General features: G+C 44.2%; 1 protein-coding gene across 1 annotated transcript in view; it reads right to left on the bottom strand.

Moving 5' to 3' along the window:
• Positions 1–22214, bottom strand: part of RNASEH2B (ribonuclease H2 subunit B) — a 247040-nt gene that overhangs the window by 199606 nt on the left and 25220 nt on the right. The window contains exons 2-3 of the mRNA XM_085621944.1: positions 8345–8416; positions 1926–2033 (exon numbers count right to left, since the gene is read on the bottom strand). Coding sequence (XP_085478070.1) covers positions 1926–2033; positions 8345–8416 — 180 coding nt within the window. The remainder of the gene's footprint in view (positions 1–1925; positions 2034–8344; positions 8417–22214) is intronic.

Here is a 22214-nt window from a genome sequence, read left to right as displayed (position 1 = left end):
CACATCCATGAACAGAAGGGAGGGGCACATTGATGACTAAATGGGATACATTACTTATGGCAATACAATCCAAATCAGACGAGAGGCCTGGCCTCCCTGAAAGGGGACTGACTGGGTCAATTAATCAGCACGTAGACTGGGATACCATAAGCTAAGGGCTGAAGAAATCCTTACATAAATTGCCCTCCTCATACACGTGGAGCTATACAAGCCAGAGGGTCTATAAAAAGTCATTGTAGAGCAGGTGTCTCCAACCAGTTGATCGGGAGCTACCTGTAGCTCACAGCCTCCAGTTCATTTTTAAATAAGCACAGGTTCACATTTTCTTTTTTAAGTTCAGAGAAGGCTATGTTTATTTTACATAATTAGCATCAGGCTGCAGATAGCCAGGCCTGATAATGAGCAGTGCTCAGTCAGATATATGGGCCAGGCTGGGGCACAGAGGTGGAAAAGTGCAGTATTATCTCTTAAATAAAAGTCCTTGTCAACTCAATATTGAGGTTTCTGAATGCTTTTTAACGGGAGAAATTAAAATGAAAAGTTAACTTAATGATTAAGTTTACACTTCATTTTAATTTTCTTCCATTTCAAATTGTCAAACTGCAGGCCTCTTGCTCCCAGTGGCCAGTACACATTGTGCAATATTTATAACTAAAAAAAATCGTTTTTTTTTTTTTAAATGGGAGAAATTTAAAGTGAAGAAAAATATTTATATTAAATATTACGTTGTAATGTCTTTATCCACTTTCAATTAAGCCAGTTACATCTTAATGTTTGATGAAGCATGTTTCTTCACTTTAAATTCTTACCATTTAAACAAATGGATGTATATTTTCTGTTATACATATGGTTCCATGTGTACAGAATACTGGGAGCAAGATGCTTCGTATTTTTAAATGGGATGCTTAGAAATAGGAGTAAATTTAAATGAAGAGTTTTTTGGAATCTATATAAACATAACGTTAAGTCTTCAGTTTAATTTTTCTCCCATTTCAAACTGTCACCTTTACATAAAGCAGCCATCTTGCTTCCAGTGGCTGGTAGACACGTGCCATATTTATAACTGAAAAATACAGCCTCTATTTTAAATGGGAGGAATTTCAAGTGCAGAAAAAAATGTTCCATATCATGAACATGTTTGCAGAACATTTTGGTGCACTTTACATTTGCTCCCATTTAAAAAAAAGGTTGCATGTTTTGAGTTTTCAGGAAACATTGAATAATTTTATGTATTTTAAAAGTGTTTAAAATGTTTTTTTAACTTAGGTCTGTTTTTGTGATTTTATATGACTAAAATCAAATAAAGCTTATTTGATTTGATGTATACACATAACAATGTCTCACATGACGAAAGGTATTTTCTGTGCCTCAAGTACATACGACACAGGCTCCCAGTCACCCATACCCATATATCTCATTAATATGCACACATGATCATACATCCCCAAAGACCACGCTCTCACTGACGCACATGGCAGCCCTGTCATAGTGCTACTCGCCAAAGTATTTTCTTCAAACCAAAGTATCTGGCTCTATGGACATTAGGCTTAAAGTCAATAAAGGTGGGCGTGGGGGGACTGGGAACAATACGAGTGGCTTGGCCTTTTGTAGTTCACGATGATTTTCACTGATCAGAAGTAGCTCTCACTTAAAGGATGGTGACCCCTATTGTAGAGATACTGGGTGTGTGAGGGATGAGTGGAGGACAACGAGGAAGAAATGTGTAACAGCACTGTGCTTTCAATAGGACCGAGTAGAATTGCGAGGTTGACACAGTCACGTCAACAATGGAGTTAACAATGATATTATATAAACAAGACATTATATACATCTGTAACACGTCATGTTAAAACTCAAGAGCTATTTAAAAGAAAAGAAACCCTACTGGTTTAGGCTAAAGAATCAGGAGTGTTACAGTTACTCACCATGCTGAACTGTTTGACCAATTAACCAGGAATGATATTCTTCATTAAATGCCTTCACTTCAAACAGCTGCTGTCCAGAGTCAGCGAATAAGAACAGAGCACCTTCACCTGTCCAGACAAATACAGCGTTACATAATCTGATAAGAGTTTAGGAAACTGAACATTTTGATAAGCCATCTAGTAAGTCGGGTTTGATTGGCACCATACATGTTAACAAGATTACTTCCCACCAGCTAAACACAGCAAGGGAATAAACTAACAAGGTTTCATTTTCTTTTTCAATATATTTTTTGTTTACAGTTTTATATAGCACAAACTCCACCTGGGCACCAGTTACATCACACAAGGAGACATTGATTTTAATTTTTTAGGCATGAGGAGATTAAGTGATTTGCCCAGAATCACAGGATGTTGATCAGACGCAGTGACTCGCACCTGGTTCTATATTTTCACAGTCGGCAGCTATGGCTGTTACGCCACATCCTCTTCCCTATTCATTAAGGTTTAGGAATGGTTGCAATTGCCATAGGGCTGTCATTTCATTTACAGAGCCACAAACCTAGAATCATAACTCTTATAAACCAGGTGTTGTCACAGTGCATCCCATCCCTGATGGAGTTCATTCCAGCAGGGAGACAACATATTGCAGTGCAGCTGTACGATATAAGGCCATGCCAAGGATCGACAATACTATAGCGGAATACGGAGTATCACGTTTCAAGGGTGGATTCGATCTACCCATGTGAATGTTCACAAACATCAGTCAGGAATCTAACAAATCCTTAGTACCATGGCATGTTTCTCTTCAAACAAGATTCCCATCCTCGCATCAAAGCTAGGAGCATTGACCACCAACTATGCAATTTGGTTTCTCCCTTCAAATTGCTCAAGTGAAAGATCAGACTACTGCACAATATACACTCGACTCGCAAGTACATTAGGTTTTGAAAAAGCGGGGCCATCTACTAGTCTGCTGAATTAAGTATTTATTATTGGTCAGATCAGATTTGCTGCAGTTGGTCTTAAAAACCCAACACAAATGACCAATTCCACACACTTCGCATGCTCAGCAGAATCTTCAGATGGATTCCAACAAACACAGTCACCCAGGCACTCATCACCAGTAGCCTCGACTACAGCAATGCCCTGTACGCCCATATCTCCACCTAGCTCCTCAAAAGACCCCAGACCATACAGAACGCTGCACCCAGAATCATACAGGACGTCACCAAACGAACAAAACATTACCCCACCTGAGAGACCTCCACTGACTCCCCCATTCAGAAAAGATGCCATTTCAAGATCCTCACGCATGCCTCCAAAGCCCTTTATGACCTAGGACCTGCCTACCTTAACCATCGACTGAACTTCCACCAACCTGCTAGACAACTGCACTCCTTTTCACTTGCCCTCGCATACACTCCCCGCATCCGTCCCAGCCATGGCCACTCCTTCTACATCGCTGTTAAGACCTGGATCGACCTTCCCCACCCCACCGCTGGCAGACTTCAGAAAGAGACTCAAGACCTAGCTCTTCGACGGAGGCACAGCGCCCAGATACCGCTAGGGGCGAAAGCGTTGTGCTTTACAAATGCTGTTCGATTGAGTGATCGAATTGCCAGCCGTTATGGCAGGAACAAGATGCACTCAGTATTAATAGTGCGCTAAACGTCATATTGAAAAGATTTGAACTGGACCACCAATTACCAAGGTCCTGCCTTATTACAAAGGCCAGGGGTTTGATTGAGAATGCCAGAAAAGAGTCGAGAAAGTATACAGTCCATGCATCTATCCCTTTCTGTACAAGCATACATTCATACCAAATACATAGATGGGCGCTAGCAATGTTTTTGATCATCGACACAAAATATGAACCAAACACAGCTCTTCATAGTTACCAAAAATAAGAACTCTTGCGTCATCGAGTTGGAGATTTTCTATGAAGAGGCCCCATGTTTATCACCGAATGTGTAAACACTATACAAAAAAGAAAGCATTTCAGCTGATGAAGGTTCTATAAAATCCCTAGTAACTCTCCATCACCAAATCCATCTCAAGATTGAAATGCCTTGTGTGGGTTATCGTGGCACTGAATAAATGCTAGAACTGTGACTATTCGTGGAAAAACCACCATCATACTGCACTACCTTCGTACAAGCATATATTACTCCTCTGTCTCAAACCACATCTTAACCACAAACAATTGACTTACAGAGCAGCATTCACAACCCTCAGGCACTTCTGATGTACAACGACAAAATCTACTGTGTGTTCCAATGGTCCAAATCCCAGCTGCCATTTTCCCGGCTATTAACAACATGTTCCTGGGCTTCATTAGTATATGGCATCTTCATACATACCCGGGGATTTTCTGGTTTTAACATTGCATGATTGCAAACAGACATAGTGCATAATTAAAGTAATACCATGCCATTGTTGAAGTCATTCATGTACAACTTTAGTAACTGCCATTCACAAAACTGCAAACTGCAGTTACAAACTTAGGGCTTTCGGACCAAGCCCACTGAGTATAATATGCAAGTTGTTTCAAGTCACTGTTTCTCAAACTTTCTATTTTCATTGCAAAACTAAGCGCATTCGCCCCCAACAGTGATAAATAAAAATGAAAGCGTTGTGTATTAGAATACGAGCAAAAAACTTCATGACTGCAGATACTGGCAAGGTCCCCACTTAACTAAAGCTCCAAAGAACGGCACTGCTCTTTTCTGCTGCTTCCTCCAGCAGTGTCATATTCTGGATCCAATTGCCTCTTTGTTACGTTCCCCTGCCAAACCCCCATTCCTCTTTCTCTCAAAGACTTTCGCACAGGGTATTTGCGCGAGGTCTTACTTGCAATGATACAGAATTGGAAAGTCTGTTTGTAATGCAATATATATATCAGCAAATTTAGTATTTGGCTACTGGTTTGTGTTTTTTCACATTTTCTGTGGTAGGGATCACCAATGCAAGCTGCCAACACTTACCAGGATACAGTCCAATTCCCTATTTACAAAAATGTAGTTATGCTAGAAGACAGACTCTTCTTCACAAGCAGTAGTTGATAGCAAACAAAACTCCATCCGACTCAGACTTTTTCCTTTTTGCTGCCCCGCATTTTAAATAATGCTTTGATAAAGCGGAATTGGAGGGATTCACATCACTTTGCATCAGTCCCGATGAAGCGTTCAGCTTTGAAATGAGGCTTTGCGTTGTTCGGCTTTGGATTCAGTGACGCATTCAGAAGGGCTCTGCATGGTTTTGTAGGGCCCGAGTCACTTTGCGTTGGATCTGATGGAACCTTCAGTTAGGCAAGGCCGAGTGTGCTCTGATGCCAGCAAAGGGATTAGTTCCTAGTGGGGTCATCAGGGGGATGAGGCAGTAGGGCTCATGCAGGTCCAGTTGGTACTGGTCAGTTGTAAGGCAGGCATCTGGAAGCTTGTGGGGTCCCTGTAGCTCAAACAGGAGTTGAGCCAACTGACCCTTGGAGTCACTCTCGGCAGCCTGGGATCAAGGCAAGCATGTCCAATCTTTCTTCTTCTGGGAGCAAGGTAGTCCTTGTTCTGAATCTTCCACCGGCCTGGGAGTGTTCTGATGAGTGGTTCTGAAGGTCCTCTTTTTATACCTGGTGCCAGCTTTTGTGTGGGGGAATTCCCAAAACTAGTTATGGTCAGTTCTTCCCCCCTTCCATTGCACTGGTCCAGGCTCCAAAGTGTCTAGGGTGAAAAAAGGCAGGTGAGGGTTTTTGTCAGGTTCCTTTGTGTGTGCTGTAGGCAAAGCAGTTTGAAGTGTACGTGAGGCTGGGTACAGCCCCTCCTCAGCCATCCTGCCAGGTTGGCCTATCCTGTCCACACCCAACCCCCCTCTGTCTCCCTCTCTGGAAGCAATACACAAATCCCAACAGCAGAGCTATTCAGTCATGTGACCAAGGAGACTGGCTGAAAGGCATAGTTGGTTTAGACAAGAAAATGCCAATTTATTAAAAGTATACAAAAAGGTGATGGGTGGAATGCTTGAATTAATCTCAGTCTCTGGTAATTACTCGTGGTCACACCACAGTCCAGCGAAACCGGCCCTGGGTTGCTTGTGTTCTGGTTCAGACTTGGCCTGTGAGTTTGGGCTTGACTGTTACCTCAGGAGATGGGTCAAGACTGATTTGCATATATGGCTGGGTCCAAACTGAGGTGGCATGGTGTGCAAAAGAACAATGGACTGCGATGCTGCACTGAGTAATTACCAGTGGCTGAGATTAATTCACGTTACGATTTGCATATGGCCATGTCTGAACTGGGGTGGCGTAGTGGGCAAAAGAACGATGGATTTAACCCAGATCTCTTGACTGGGGGAGAATGTCTTCATTGTCAGCATTCCATCCATCATTTGTTTGTTGTAACGCTGAGATTAATTCAAGCACTTCATTCATCCCCATTTGTATACTTTATAAAAGTGGCATTTTCAGAATTTTAACTTAAAAACTGACCTCCCCATTAAATTTTAATTACAATTCATTTGAGTGTAAACAGCAGATCTCTATCTGCTCCCAATCTATAGTTAGCACTTATTAAATGTAATAACATAACCCTGTCTTAGTCAACTGGAGAGATGGGCCATACAACAGTGAAAAATGACTTCAGTTTTACATGTCCTGGCAGTTAAAAACTCCCAAGTACAAAATCTAAGTAGAATAGTTTTAGAGAACTGAGCTACAAATGTGAATGAAAAAGCAATGCTCTCCTGAATCAAGCGTACAGTGAAAATACCAACAAGTACAGCATGGAAACAAGAACAGTATCTTTAGCTGTCAAATGGCCTGGATGGGTCTACTAATTGTGACCTGAATATCCCACTTAGAGTGTGAAAAGACATGCCAAAGTATGAAACCTTTTGACATTTCTACTCCAGTGCAAAGCTATACAGGATCATCATTGGGACAGAGTCAATGACATTGAAAAAGCAGTGTTCCTACAAAACAAAATAAAATTGAAAGTGGGGGGTGAAGACTTGTACAGAAGACAGAGCCTGACATTTGACCTCCGTCTATGTGTACAGCAAATTTGACAAGATAAGAACAAAATTAAAAGGCCTGTTTACAGAAAGAGAGCACGCGTGGAAGAATATAGTAAATAGGCTACACTACACAGGAAGGAAAAAGACATGCTAAACAGCCTAAAACAAATAAAACCAGCAAATAGAAGGCAAGCAAATTTGAGTTGAAAACCACAAAGCCAATGGTAAGCAATGGGTGGAATGCATTCTTAGGTCAGCTTTCAGAATGTCCTGAAGAAGTCTTTAATAAACCAGACAACGCAGCTGTATGCTTCGACCTAAAAATAGGTGCTTTGGATTATAAAAGTAGAGCTTCCAACATGGACTGGTTTAAAAATAATCCTATAAGTTTAAACCATTTTAAAGGCCAATTTTATTTTGTTGGGATTCACCAGGGCAAGCTACAGAATCGAACCTAATGAAACAATACTTCATCACAGATAGTAGCAACAAGTTCCCACACCGATTATCAAAGTTATATAGTATGAACAGTACATAAAAAACATTATTTTTTTTACATTTTCAGGCATGCCACTTGTTATTATGGAAGGCCCCTTTACTACGCCTGATAGCAGTGCAATGTGCTTAGTGTGATAATGCAGCTTTTTTGGAGCAGATTCGCCTTTGCACCATATCCAAATAGCTTCAGTTCCCTGCCTAACCTCCTGTTGCCTTAGCAGCTCCTCTCCCAAAGCTTGAAGGTGGAACTGAATGGTTTGCAAGGAAGCACAAATACGGACTGCAGACACCCCCATATGTGTCTGTGGTTAACTGTTTTGAGAGTTACAAACTCTAAGCTGCAGAAGCCTTGGTCAGTTCTTAACATGGGTCTGTATGAAAGTTAATTACAGGGTCTACAAGTTTGTAATACTGTTTCAGAACCTTGTAAATGTGAATATGTGGAGAAGTGATCATTATGGTCTAACAAAATAAAGAATTGTAGCAGTTCCCTTGATTTACTGTGTCAATGCTTGCATGTCCCTGTGAAGGTAATAATGGGGGAGGGGGGGGGGGGGGGAATAAGCTTGGTGCCCTTAAATACAGCAGTGATCTGAGTGGTCCCCTACTCCCCAATGTATCCCCAGAGAGGGGAGCTGGGGTGTCACCATCACCCGTCAGTGGGCGGGCCACTTACTACCATCCTAATCTCCTTTTCTTTCTTCCTGCCAGGCTAAAACAGACAGAAGGTACAGGCATCAAATTGGTCCAGGACAGGTGTTTGTGGTACAATGGCAGGGGAATCGTGCCCCAATCTACATAGCTCCTTCACAAAAGTGCAAATAAAATAGAGACACCCACATGAACTTGGAAAGAACTCAAATGGAAAAAGGATTTAAGTTAATGTTAAATCATCTGACACAGTATGTGAGACTTACCAGTGCAGGGATGCCGCAGTTTGGCAAACAGAGGTCCACCATCATGTTGTTTTGGAACATCTTTAAGAGACTCTGGAAAAGGCAAATTATGTCTGGTTAAACAATTTCTACCACATCATGTTTTAGACTGAAATGTTCTATAATAGCACATATTTATGTTTGAATATACTGGTGTCTAGTTATGGAGCAAGGAGTAATATTGTAATAGAAATAAAATAATGTTGATGTAATTAGCAAAACACAAACAGAAGCCAATATGGTTCATGTTTTTTCAGTGGTCTATTTTTAACATACAGCTCCCATAAAATAACAGAAGCATTGGCAAAGCCAATAGGTTTCACCTCCGAGAGATCTAGGTTTCTGTTAAATGTTGCACAGCAATGCCAGCTGCTATGCTACATAGATAAAAGAAAAAAAAGGGATATGACGTGGCCAGACCGCATCGTAGCGCTATTTTCTTTTTTTACTTAAAACTAAGTACGTATAAACAAGTCAAGATTGTTATTTTCTCTATTCTTAATATGTAGTTTATATTCTTGAACAAATACCCATTGCAATTATCCGCATGTCAAAGTGTAGCTAGCTGGAACATAGCATGTAGAGGCTGTGGCGGACTTTGGAGCTATGGGAACCAGGTTCGAGTCTCGGCGCCACTCAACATCCGGTGATTCTGGGCAAATCACTTAATCTCCCTGTGCCTGTAAAAATTGTGTCCTTGTGTAATGTAACTAGCGCTCAAGTAAAGCGCTCCAAGTCCTTCCAGTGGACTTTGCACTATATAAAGCAAGCTACAACTAGCAATGGAGGGGAAGGGGCATGAAGTGACTGGAGCAAGATGATGGGACGGATAGGCCAGCAACGAACTGGGAAATCTATATGGCTCCGCTTGCAGCCATCGTCAGAAGCCACGGACTCAACATTGTCTCCTACGCCAACGACATCCAGCTCTCCCTCACAGACGAACCAACAGCCGCCAAGAGCAACTTCCACAACGGGTTGAAGGCAGTCGCCACCTGGATGAAGGACAGCTGCCTCATGCTTAACTCAGACAAGACCAAAGTCCTCATCCTGGGCTCCACCCCCTCTGCCTGGAACAACTCCTGGGGGCCCGCAGTGCTCAGAACCCCCCCTCACACCCTCGGACCATGCACCGAACCTCGGCATCATCCTGGACTACTTGCTTTCAATGACCCGCCAAACCAACGCCGTTTGATCTTCCTGCTTCCACACGCTCCACCTGCTTCGTAAGATCTTCAAGTAGATCCCCATCGAGTCCAGGAAAAAGTCAGCAGTGCGCTCGTCAGCAGCAGACTCATCTACGGCAACACACTCTATGCCGACAACGCACTATGCCGGCACCACCCATAAACTCCAAAAGAAACTGCAGAACATCCATAACGTCTCCGCCAGACTCATCCTGAACATCCAACACTGCAGCAACATCACCAGCCACTTGAGAGACTTGACTACCCATCAACAAAAGAATTACCTTCAAGCTACTCATGCATGCCTAAAAAGCCCTCCACAACGCTGGACCTGCATCTCTCACCCACCGCCTCTCCTACACTCCCACCAGACATCTCCGCTCCACCCAACTGACCCTGGCCACCATTCCATGGGATCTGCAAGACTACCGCTGGAGGAAGATCCTACTCCTACCTTGCCCCGAAGACCAGGAACTCCCTGCCTCTGCACCTCAGGCAATCACCATCGCTGCCACAATTCAGGAAGAAACTCAAGACCTAGATCTTTGGCTGAACCACAGATCCACATCCTGCCCCTTCTCTCAAACCCCCCCCTCCCCCAAGAGCTTCGAGACCCTCAAGGGTGAGTAGTCACGCTTTATAATAATCCTGATTGATTGAAGAGGCATGCGAGAAAGGGGTATGCAGTGACAGAAGTGAGGTGGTGGAAGGGACAGGCAAGTAAACAGAATACGGACCCTGGAAAGTAAAAATATATAAATAAAATAAAGTTTGTTAAAAGTGCGTGGTCAGCGGAAGCACACTGGCTGTCAGAAGCAGTACTTTGTTGAAGCTCCACAGCAAAGATGACACGAAGGGAAGCAGGAAGCTGAAGGCAGGAGGAAGCGCTGACCAACTGGAAGAAAGGAAATGAGTGACAGGGGAGCCAACCCATGGTAAGTAATAGGCAGACTCCAAGCCCCTTTCAACGTTTGTTTTTGTTACAAGAGATATCAGAAGCATAGTGCAAGCGTTGTGTAGGCGAACCCTACAAATGACTGAGGAAGATGAAGTCACCTTGCTACGCTAAAGTGCACAAGGCACACAAAATTAATCTAAGTGCATGGATTAGGGTCCCAGGAGACAACAACTATAGGTCGCATCCATGAGAAAGGGGTGTATTGCAAGCCCAGCGCTTTAAATTGACTTTCACCTCACAACATACAGACTGATACTTTGAAGTCCTCACAACTCACACCATATGGAACAAAGGTTCTGTTGCTGGCTGCTGAGGTGTGGTGGTGGACAAGGACTGCAATGATATTCCGGTCACTTCTAAAGGCACCCCTCTCCAGCTCTCTGCCTCATTGCATTACCTCAAAGGTATTCACTGCAGGCCCAGCAGCGCCAAGCAGGACAGTACCCTCATCTTCCTCTCACGCTACTGCTCTTCCAGAAAGAGTTCTCCTCGTAAGAGTTTGAGACAGATGTCAGTGTGCCTGCACGAAGCCCCAGTTCCAACTGAGTGATATGGTGTCCACCCAACCATGTTGTTCAGAACCACAGTCACCGTTTGCGCTTCCACCACAAGATCCTTTTGCTTCTCTGGATAGGCTATTACCGCAGGCTTCACACAGCAGTCTTTGCCACGTTTGACACCGGGCCTCTGTTTACTATAAAATGCTGATTTTCTCTAGATGGGCACCATTCTTGACAGCTGTATCAAACAGCTGATTTAAGAAAGCATCTATTAACAGGTAAGTAAACATGCAGAGACAGGTCGATGCTGTATCCTTCACACTCATTTGTTTCTGCTGCAGCGAGTATCAATAACGCAGTAAGAGTAGGAGAGAAACTTACTGTATTGTGACAAAGGTCACATTCCTATCAGAGACCGCCAGAAGCTACCATTTCGCATGCCCCTGTGGCAGGATGCCTTTACAAGCAGCCCAAACAGAGAATGCTATGACTCTGCATCAACCCATTATTAGCCTGGATGTTTAGCAGATCGTGGCCAGCCAGTCCATTATTAAAAGCCCAGAAAATGTATTGCTGCTTACCTTTAATTAATTAAACGTGCCATTGTGTTATCAAAGTCATCCAGCGAGAGGAAATCCTGGCAATGAAAATTGGGATAACAAGCTGAGCACTGGTGCAGGTATAATGTTATGTGACTGTATGCCTGCACCCTCGCGAGCACCCCCAAAAGATGGGGCGTTGACGACACAAACCACAGGAGAGTAGCATTCCTGCATTAGGTCATTAACAGGAAATCTTCACATTGCTCCGCCAACAATAGCATGCTTCATCCAAATCCATCCTGTTGTCTTTGAGCCCGGTACACCCAGCTACGCAGCCATCCAGGAGTTCATGCCCTGCTCCATTCCTTGAGTGCAAGTATAGCAGAGCGCCCCATATTCTCGCTATATCCTTCTCTGCTGCTGTGAAGTCTTGATTAACAAAGATTTTTTTTAAACCTAGAGAAGTCAAGCATGCCTCATAACCCCAGGAGTACAGTGGAGGCCTTCATTTCTATGTTGAATTAAACAGTTGATTCCAGGTCTTTCTGTTGTCCCTGGTAATCCTTGATCCAGGGATAATCCGATAATGTATGAAAAAAGGTTCTCGTCAGCCCAAATGCCTGCATACATAAGGCACTCATTGGCCTGCCCATTTTGTACACAATATCCCAGTCATTTTTTTTTATAACAAATTTTATTGAGATTTTATTGTACAGCACGGCCTGAAAGGTCCACATATACAAAGAAGGATATCCCAGTCTTCATATATATGTTGCAGACGTTTCAGTTGGATCAGTGGGAAATTAGCCTCCATTGACATCTCCTTGGAGAATGCAAGAGAGCCTCCTGCCACTCATTGTCCTCCAGAGTCCCCACCTCCGCGGTCCACCTATGTTTCACTTTGGCTAAACCCCTATTTCAGTTCATCAGCAGTGTGGCATACAGCTGGGGTACTGCCCCCCCCCTGTGTATCTCTGTATCACATTACCTGTTCTCTGAGGGCGATGAGTTAGTTTCAGCTGCGTCACCCCTTTATACATGCCCTTAAGAGTGTCTCAGCTTAAAATATTTAGAAGCTAGAGAGTTGTTCATTCCATGTTCTTTCTGCAAGCAAATGGAAGCATGCCATTTCCCCAGACCTCATTCCACGTTGAGATTTCAATAATGCCCCAATCCCTAAATTCAATTAATCTATTCACGCTCCCAAGTCTCTTGCCAGCCCATAATGGCGCACTAGACATTTGTTTTTTGGCCCAACCTATTTCTTTGCTAAATTTAAATTCGGACCACATTTTCAGTTACAGGCAGGGTATGGCAGGGGGAAAGTACCGCTATTAAAGAAATGCATATATCCCTTAGTGTCCATTCATGCCCATGTACCTTGCAGGCTGGTTCATTCCGAGAGCCAAAAGTCCACCCGTTGATATTAATTAGATGGGCAACTAATATACTTATGTAGATCAGGTAAGGCCATCCCTCCATCATACGTGGATATCTGGAGTCATGTTAGAGCTTGGTGCACCCTCTTGCCAAAGTAAACGCCTAGTCATGGTGCCTATTTTTTTAAATGACCCTCAGGTATTGCGTACTTTGTAGTATGTACTCTGTCTTTGGAAGTGTGATCACTCAAAAGAGCAACACGACCCAGCATGGACAAGGGAACCAATATCCGATAGGACATATCACTCTCACCATTCTGGAGCAACGGGTCAAGATTATCTGTGTAGCGCGTGTGCACTGGTTGAAACACCAGTCCCAGGTACTTGAAGTGTTTGTGTTCAAAACTAAAGGGCATGGCAAGCTTGCCTTCAAGATTCCACCCTTCGACAAGACCAGCAGAAATTTGTGCCAGTTGATCTAAAGACTGGAGCATTTGCTTTGTAATCCCAATGAGGGATCCCTCTGGGTCATCTATATGCAATAAAATGTCATCCGTAGAAACTGAAATTCGTCTTCCCAGGCAGAGGCCCCATCACCAACCCCTAACATGAGCAATCACTCGAATTATTTCTGCCAGTGGCTCAACAATCAGTGTGACTAGCTTTCATGACGGGGGAAGTGGAGTGGGGGGGATTTCAGATTCACGCCCGTAGTATGTGGAGTGGACTAATCTGCTTGACAGACGTTAACCTTAAAGATTGAGGCATGATAACTAATGGGTGCTCCAGCAGTGATCATATTGGCCAGTGCAGAAGTAAGGCTATATTGCAGGCCTCTACACTTGGTCAGCTATAAAATGTTGTAGGCAAAGACATTTTGAACATGTTTTCTCTGTCTATAAAATCAAAATCCTGTCAGTATTGAGCTATGCATGTGGATCGGTGGACGCACAAGAGTGGGAAATTTTTAAGAAGGTGGAAGGGTGCATTTGGCGACAAATTTGTAATTTGAACTGTGCAGTCAGCATAGCGGCCCTTCGGCTTGAATTCGGGCTTCTCTCAACATACGTGTTTGCTATGGCAGCATGTTTAAGGTGGGGTAATGCTTTATTGGAAAGTGATGTAAGCTCTATGCGGGCTGCGGTAACAAATTAGATTTTCTTTTAGCTTAAAGGGGAAACGCATTGTTTTTAGAAACTATGAGAAAGCCTTAGACTTCTTTGAAAATCGGGTGAAGTGGTGTATGCCCTTTCCCAAAACCTGAATTGAAAACGCTAATCAAAAAAATCATTTACAAAGTCAGTCGCAAAAGAGGTACTACTTTGTGTTCAGGGCATTCTACAAACAACACAATAGTGGCGGGTAGCATGTATAAAATAAAAACATCGTACGTCGTATGGAATCTCCCCGATGGAGTGCGTAGAACCATTTTGCTGTGAAGTCTGAATCTGCTCCCTTTGCAATTTATAACAGGACCATGGGAGGGATTACCTAGGGAGAACAGACTTTGTGACCTATGTGGAAATTTGGTGCAAGATTTGAATCATGTGCTATTTATCTGTCCCCAATTAGAACCACTTTGACGCCGTTTATTAAGACCTGTATTTTTAAAGTATAACATCACCACTGCAGAGGAGGCCCGGAACTGTTTCGCCTTCCCCCTCTCCCCCCTGGCCGAATTAGTATGTTTTATACATTTTTGATTTTTCAAACAATTCTTAAAAATTTTTTAGAGAGATTTATTATGCCATGCTTAGTTCTGGTATATTAAACATGATCCCTGCTGGGTAGCATATTTTGCACATGACAAAATGAAACCTAGGGTACTTGAATTGCATAAATGAAGTTGTTAGAATATTTATTGGGGTAAAGCAATTTGCAGATTTTGCACTATAGCGTAACAGATTGTGTTCCTACATACGCGCACTTGCACTTTATACTTTCGGCATCGTGACTATATATGGATCATTTTTGCTTTTTCTTCTTAAATACCGTTTTTAAATTTTGCAATGCATAATGAAATTATAATTTGTTAGGTCCCCGATTGTATTTTATTCTGTTATGATATGATAAATTGGAAATATTCCTCTCTTTTGTATATTTTATGTGAACTCCTCGAATATAATTGAACTAATGGAGGGAAACCTGAATGCCTTGGTCAGACATTTCAAGCTTTAAGGAGAGCATTACTGAATCTACCAACATGAAAAATAATTTACCTTTCAAGAGTATTTAGCCATCATTTGTTTAGCCGTAAACAAAACCAGGTATTAACACCTGCTTAGTCTCCCTCCTCTCAAACTTTATGTATGTGAGGAGAGCTCTAACACCACGACGAATAATGATTTATTTATTCTTTAACTGTGAAAAGGCTCTTTTTCCACTTAGTGGATATACACTAACTCATTCTCGATAATCTTTACCCTGATCACTTTATCTCCAATAGTCAAGACCTATGAAGTTCCACCTGGTTTTTCTGTCTTTGTCAAGAGAGAATGGCTCATGCTCTGAAGTGTGCATTTCCTTTTCATTATATTTATCTCTATGCTTTTTCCCTTGCTGGCCTGGCGCGACTCAGATAAAACGCTTTGAAAGAACAGAGCAGTAGTCTGTCCCACTCTTCTGCTGTAGCTGCAACCAGGTAGGTGGTTCTGGGGCCTCAGGTGCAGGAGAGCCGTTTCACTTTAATTGGCTCATGCCCCAGTTTCCAACTGTGGGGTTCACTACCGCCAACTGCGGGGAATGTGAGCACATGCTAGGCTGCTTGCCTTGTACCTGGCATCTCCTCTTTGCCTGGTTACTACCACCAACTGCGGGGAATGTGAGCACATGCTATGCTGCTTGCCTTGTACCTGGCATCTCCCTTTTGCCTGGTTACTGGGTCTAATGTGTCAGATCAGTGGGTCTTTGTGTCCTTTGGTCAGGCCCTGCTCAGCTAGCTGGGTCTGGTGGCTTAGTGTACTAATGCCTCCACTGTAGGGGGCCTCCGTTTGACCTCATGGTCACAGGTTCAAATCCCAGCAGTGTCCTCTCAGCCTTTCATTAGGCCTTGGCGTGAAATTCCGATACGCCCGCTGAGTTTTTCCCACTCTGCATAGTGTGTGAAGTTCTGCAAAACTCCGCTTCGCAGAGTGGAGGTTTTTCTCGCTCGCCAACGTTAAGTTACTGCAGACCCCCCGGCAAGATTTCTCAACACGGTCGGTCACAGCTTGCAGTTACTGCTTGCGTTGAGAAACCTTCAGTTTACTTTGAGGAAGCTGCTGCTCGAGTAGAACATCTACTCGAACGGCAGAAAGAAACAGCGCCCTCTTGCGCTGGCCAAGGTGCCGGTCGTGCTGATTTTCCAGCACGGGACAAACACCCAGGGCTAAAAATCAGCACGAATGGCACGACCTACCGCACTCCGCTGCTTGCGGAACTCTGCCCAGGCCTACCTTCCAACTGAGGTCGATAAAATGAGTACCACTGAGTTACGTAACAAACATCTGTTATTCAGCACCAAGATGCCCACGGTGACCGAGCGTTTTAAAAATATACGTTATCCTTTGAGGGTTGTTTTATCTTTGTGACGGTGCATCTTCTGCAGTCCTTGGTTGGCGGTCTTTTGCTCCGACGAGTAACTGGAGTCCGAGGCGAGGCTCAACAATCGGAGGTCGTTGCATGCAAGCCGCATGCAGATGCATCATCACTGGCTCAATGGATTCATGCACCTACTTCGGCTCGGGCTCCTTGCACATAGGTTCATATACTGGCTCGGTCCACTGTCCTTTTCATTACATTGCAGTTGGGAAAAATTTGTACCTTTGGTTACAACAAACTCCTACATTTTCCTTAGGTGGATCTGGGTCACAGCTTAGCTTAGCTGTATCCTTCGTTCTTTCCAGGTCAGGATTGGCATGCCAGTTTATGGAATACTGTCTTATCACTTGGGGAATTGAAATGGTCTGTGGTTTATACTCTGGGCACTGCCCTGTTCTCTGACTAACAAGCATGTTTATTATTTATGAGACCACCACGGACTCTGTTCTGTCATTGACATTTGACCCCCAGCATGGCAGTCACAGACTTTGCACCTTCAGAGGTCAGTAAATTGTGTGCCATTCCTTTGTGTTCTACTTACCCCTTTTCTTTGCAGTCCTTGGTTCAGCTGCAGTACAGTATGACGTGCAGCTTCAGGAGCCGTTAATTTTTCATGCGGTCACTGATCGCACACGAGGTTTGGTGTTCACATACATGCCAATTTCTATGTTTTGTCACTTACTACACCAGGTTTCTGTGAAAAAATTAGTTGTGTAATTCTCTTCTAATCTTGAAAGGGTGATGTTTAGGTACAAACCCAAATCCTTTAATACTAACACGTAGTTCAATAGCAATCAAAGTGACCCTACCTAGGTTGACAAGTTATCAAGTTCCCGTACTTTTCTTAAGATCTCTCCCTGCTTCAGTTCATCATGGGAGAACTGTTCTTCCATCAGTTTGGGTCTCTGTCCTTGCCTTTCATCTTTCATCTTTCCTCTCCCTTTGCCAAAAAAAGGCATCTGCTCTTTCAGAAGATTTGTACCAATACGGAAGAGGGGACTAGGCAAGTTGCTCATGGTTGGATTAACCTTAAGGATTGTGAGAAACTCCTGGGATCACCTCATTACTGCTCCCTTCTGCAGAGCGGAAGGTCCAGTTCTGTAGAGTGGGTCCCCACCTCACATTTAGGTCTCGTCAAGGCAGCGCTGGCGCGGCCTTTGAGACATGCTGTATTCAGGTATGGACTTTAAGCTCTGCCCATTTTCAGATCATCTTTTCAATTGTCTCCTGTTCCTGTCATTGTAAATGGTGGCTTTTGATTCATCAATAGGCTTTGTAGTCCCTCCTTAGTACCTCCTTTTCACCTGTTGCAACCTCACATGAGGACTGCCCCGTTACATGTGTTGTAACTCTACATGTTTTAATTATAGCCCGTGAGCACTATTTTCTGAATCACTGTCCTGCCAGCTGTTGCAGGCAGGACATGACCCCTCCCAACCCCTCATGTTTTTGTTTCTTTAACCAGCACGGCACGCCTCAGCTGCAATAATGGCAGCCGCACCTTTCTTTTCCGCTGTTGCAAGCAGGACACGTCCCCCCCCCACACGCTTTTTTGTTTTTTATCCAAAACGTCACGCCTCAGCTGCAATAATGGCGGCTGTGCCTTTCTTTTCTTAGTTGCGGCTCGCCAAACTCTGCCACACACCTTTTATTCCCCCCAATTTCTTTACTTTTGTTACAATCGCGGAGTAGACCTCTTCAGCTTTAAACATCTTGAGCTAATGCGCGGGCACAGCGATTGATTAAAAAATAAATTAATAGAAAACTTTTTTTTTTTTTTTTTAAATGCAGCTCCACGCCTTTCTTTTTCCTATTTCTTTAGTTACAACCTTGACACCAATGCTTTAGCTTTTAACATGGAGCCGCAATTGCTTCAAAAGTAAATAAACTGAAAAAAAGCATGTGCAATGCAATAGGTCTCGCATTACTGAAAGTTTGAGCTATAGGCGTTGCATTATTATTAGCAACAGCAATAGCTCAAACTTTCGGTAATGCGAGACCTTTTGCATTGCAAATGCCTGTTTTTTCTTGTGGCGGATTATAATAGTCACACTTAACATAGGGGTAAAAAAAAATTCCATGAGAAAATCTGTCTACCTCCCTCCTCAATATTTATGAATTTGGAATTTGTGAGGAATTCCTTAAACTCATTCATGTCATCAGTTTCTCCTGAATGCTTTTTGTATTCTGTTGGGCAGAGGGGTGCAGGGGGAGACCATGGCTTGAACATTCCCCTTTTTTTGGGCAGATAGTTTATTTACTGTACGTATAAGCAGGACAAACCAGTCTTTTGTTCATTTCCACACTACTAGAGAACAGTATAATAGTGTGGAAGTGAAAAAGAGTGCATCTATCCTAAAGACTATTCTTCTCCTGGAAGACTATCATTGTGATGTACATATTGAAAATGCATATCTTACAGTAAAGAGTAGTGAAAAAGGGTAGGCAAGATACCGCCATTTTGTTCCCTGCTCAAATGAGGGAGCCTGCAGAGGACAGGACCCCATTTTCTCCCTTGTGGATGCCATAGAGGCTTTTGTGGACTCCTTAGTTCAATAAACCAATGAACGCGGAAAACTGTAGGGAGCTCACCGTTTAGTTGTTACTGGGTCAGTAAAACAGGTCCACACTGCACTCACACCCTAAACTTAGCCCTTATGTCAAGAATGCGGTCTCACTAGATTATGCCAAAGCATTATCAACATATAATTGCAATCCATGCAAGTCACTCAAAGAGTGTATACCAATAGTAAATCTAAACACTATGCTTTATAATGTATTTGTGATCCTCTTTGGGCACCATGAATTATCCTCCGTTAGTAAATTACTGCATACTTTTGTTTGGATAGAGCATGGAGTTGTGTGCTACTGGAAACTACAGCCATTTGGCAATAAAGTTTAATATTTCACAAAACATCCATATATGCATCAGTTATGCTAGCTTCAAATAGGGCTCCTGATGGCTTAGTTTAAACTGACAATCACAGTTTGAGCACTATTCCAATTCTACTAACATGCAATGTATCTGGAGATTTAATAGTGATACTGGAGGTTGCACCATTTTACGGAGCTTGACATCACCTTTGGTTGTTTGTATGAGAGCTGTGCAGAGACTGTGTGCAAGGTTGAACACACCTTGTCTAACCGAGGGAGACAAATGTAAAAAATAAAAAAACGTACTTGCTTCCCTCCACAATCGCATCGCGCTCGTAAGCTCCTCTCCTATTCCGAAGGCACAGGTTCCCAGCCTGCCTTGCGGCCAATCCTGAAGCTGCTATCACGCATGAGAGCAGCTTCAGAATTGGCCTGAACACCCTTGATTTGTGCTCCAGGACAGACTTGGAGTCTGTGTCTGATCTCTCAAACTCAGCTGCCTGGCTGGGTTGGAGAGTACTTTCACTGCGCATGACTGTTTGGTCGGCCTGAGATGGCCAGCCTAACCGTCATGTGTAGTGAAGAGACTGCACACACCACTTCCTTCAGTGCCTGTCGTCACTGTGGCCCCACCCCCAAGACTTGGCACACGGAAAATAAGAAAGGGGTTTAAACTAGCATCATCATCGTTTTATTTGACATGTTTTGGAGGGTGCTGGAGGGTGCTGGAGGGGCGGGGGGGGGGGGGGGAGGAAGAGGGCTCGATGCCAATAATCGACAACTGAAATATGAAGATTTGGAAAGCCAGAGGAGCATTCTTTTGAACCAGCATGAGAAACTAGATCTCATACTGACTCGTGTGATGGCAATTAAAAACAAGCATTTGCAATGCAATAGGTCTCGCATTAGTAAAAGTTTGAGCTTTTGGCGTTGCAAATAATAATGCAACACCAATAGCTCTAATTTTTAGTAATGCGAGGCCTATTGCCGACAGACAGCTACACAAAAATAACGATGAACACAAAAATCACTCTCAATAGAAAGCAACAAGCTCCAGACTCCAATGCCAAACAATTGCTTAACCTCAGGGTGACGGGGTGCCAGGTCGAACATTCGCAAAATGTTTCAGTTACTCTCTCCATCTCGACGGCAGGATACAGTATTGTTGCATAATAACAAAATAATTAATCATAAATAATTTGTAAAACGTGAAAACTTGTGCCGTGGTTGCGTTGAAAGGTGGGCCAGGCGTTCCTCCAGTGATTGCGGCCTTCAAATGCACAGGATGTCTTGTTAATTCAACTGCTGATTAATATATTTAAATTCAATTAAAGAAACGAAACAAAAAGCTGAATGCTGGCAGTACTGACCCAGCCTAAATCGCCCGGGGACGCGTGTAGGTTTCCAAGAAATGTTTGTTCCATTTACTGCTGCGCTGTGAAAGGCGTTAACGAAGGGGTTGTGTGGTGCCCGAGGCGGATTCTTAGATCTTAATCATAAAAGCCTTACGCACGCACACCCAGATTGACTTAGATAGAGTGGCACAGACATCCATGCCCATGCACTTTTAAAGAAATACACAAACCCGCACACTCAGCTAGAAGGGAATTCACACACAAAGGCGGCCAAAAAGATTACATTATGGACTTGGCCCATTTGGAGGTGCTGGCAATGGTAAAATAGACCGAAAATTATGTTTTTACTAAATGTAAATGCAGGTACGTAGCTTCAGATGGGCTGTTTGGGAGGGGACACCCCCTTATGATTTCTCAGTCCGGTCATGCTGCGAATTGCCATGCCAGGGTGCAAGGCGAGCGATCAATGGGCAGGTACCGCCGCCATGGCACCTCATTTACGAAGAGTCAAGAGAACAGTTAATGCAATTTACAACCAGCTCTGATAATATGAAAAGACAAGCGTGCCCAAGGCGGACCGCACTGAAAGCGGACCACGCTGAAAATAAAGATACAGAATACCATCACAAAACACATGCCAGCAGGGGGAGGAGAGGCTGTCAGGCCGGGGGCACCCACCTTCCTGCGCAGCCGCAGCTGGCCGGTAAGGATCGCCAGCAGGGTGGGGTCAGGCTCCTTCACACTCACGCACACATGCCAGCACGGGGTGTCAGGCCGATCACGTGCACATGCCAGCAGGGGGTGTCAGGCTTGTCCACACTCACTCACACATGCCAGCAGGGGGGGGGGTGTAAGGCTCGTTCCAACTCACTCACACATGCCAGCAGGGGTGTGCCAGGCTCGTTCACACTCACTCACACATGCAGCAGGGGTGTGCCAGGCTCGTTCACACTCACATGCCAGCAGGGGGTGTCCGGCCGATCACTCTCACATGCCAGGAGGGGGTGGGGAGGGTGTCTGCCGGGGGCACCCACCTTCCTGCGCAGCCTCAGCTGACCGGTAAGGATCGCCAGCAGGAGCATCTTGAGCAGCAGTGTGTTCTCCATCCTCGTGGCCGTGCGAGGGCTGCTCTCTGCCGAGGGTCACCGAGCAGTGCGTGGCTGCGCTGGGAAGAGGCACTAGGTAGTCAAAGGGGGGAGGAAGGTGACTCAAAGGGCAGGGAGTAAGACAAAAGGGGGTCGAAGAGGAGGCAGGGAGAGGAGGGGAGAGAGCTGCGAGGGAGGAAGAGAGGGGGCCTCAACGGGCGGGAGAACCTGAGCGTGGGCTGAAACGCCGGAGGGAGGGAAAGCGAAAGCACGCCATGCGCGCGTTGAGGGATACGCATGCACTGGCTGAGGGCGGCTGGTGCGTGTGTGTTTGTTGGCGCAGGGGGCGTAGAACTCGGCGAAGCAGGCGCTGCAGGAGTTCAGCAGGTGAGA

The sequence above is a fragment of the Triturus cristatus genome, chromosome 8 (genome assembly GCF_964204655.1).
Source record: "Triturus cristatus chromosome 8, aTriCri1.1, whole genome shotgun sequence".
Taxonomy (NCBI): Eukaryota; Metazoa; Chordata; class Amphibia; order Caudata; family Salamandridae; genus Triturus; species Triturus cristatus.
This window is presented reverse-complemented; position numbering and strand designations above follow the sequence as displayed.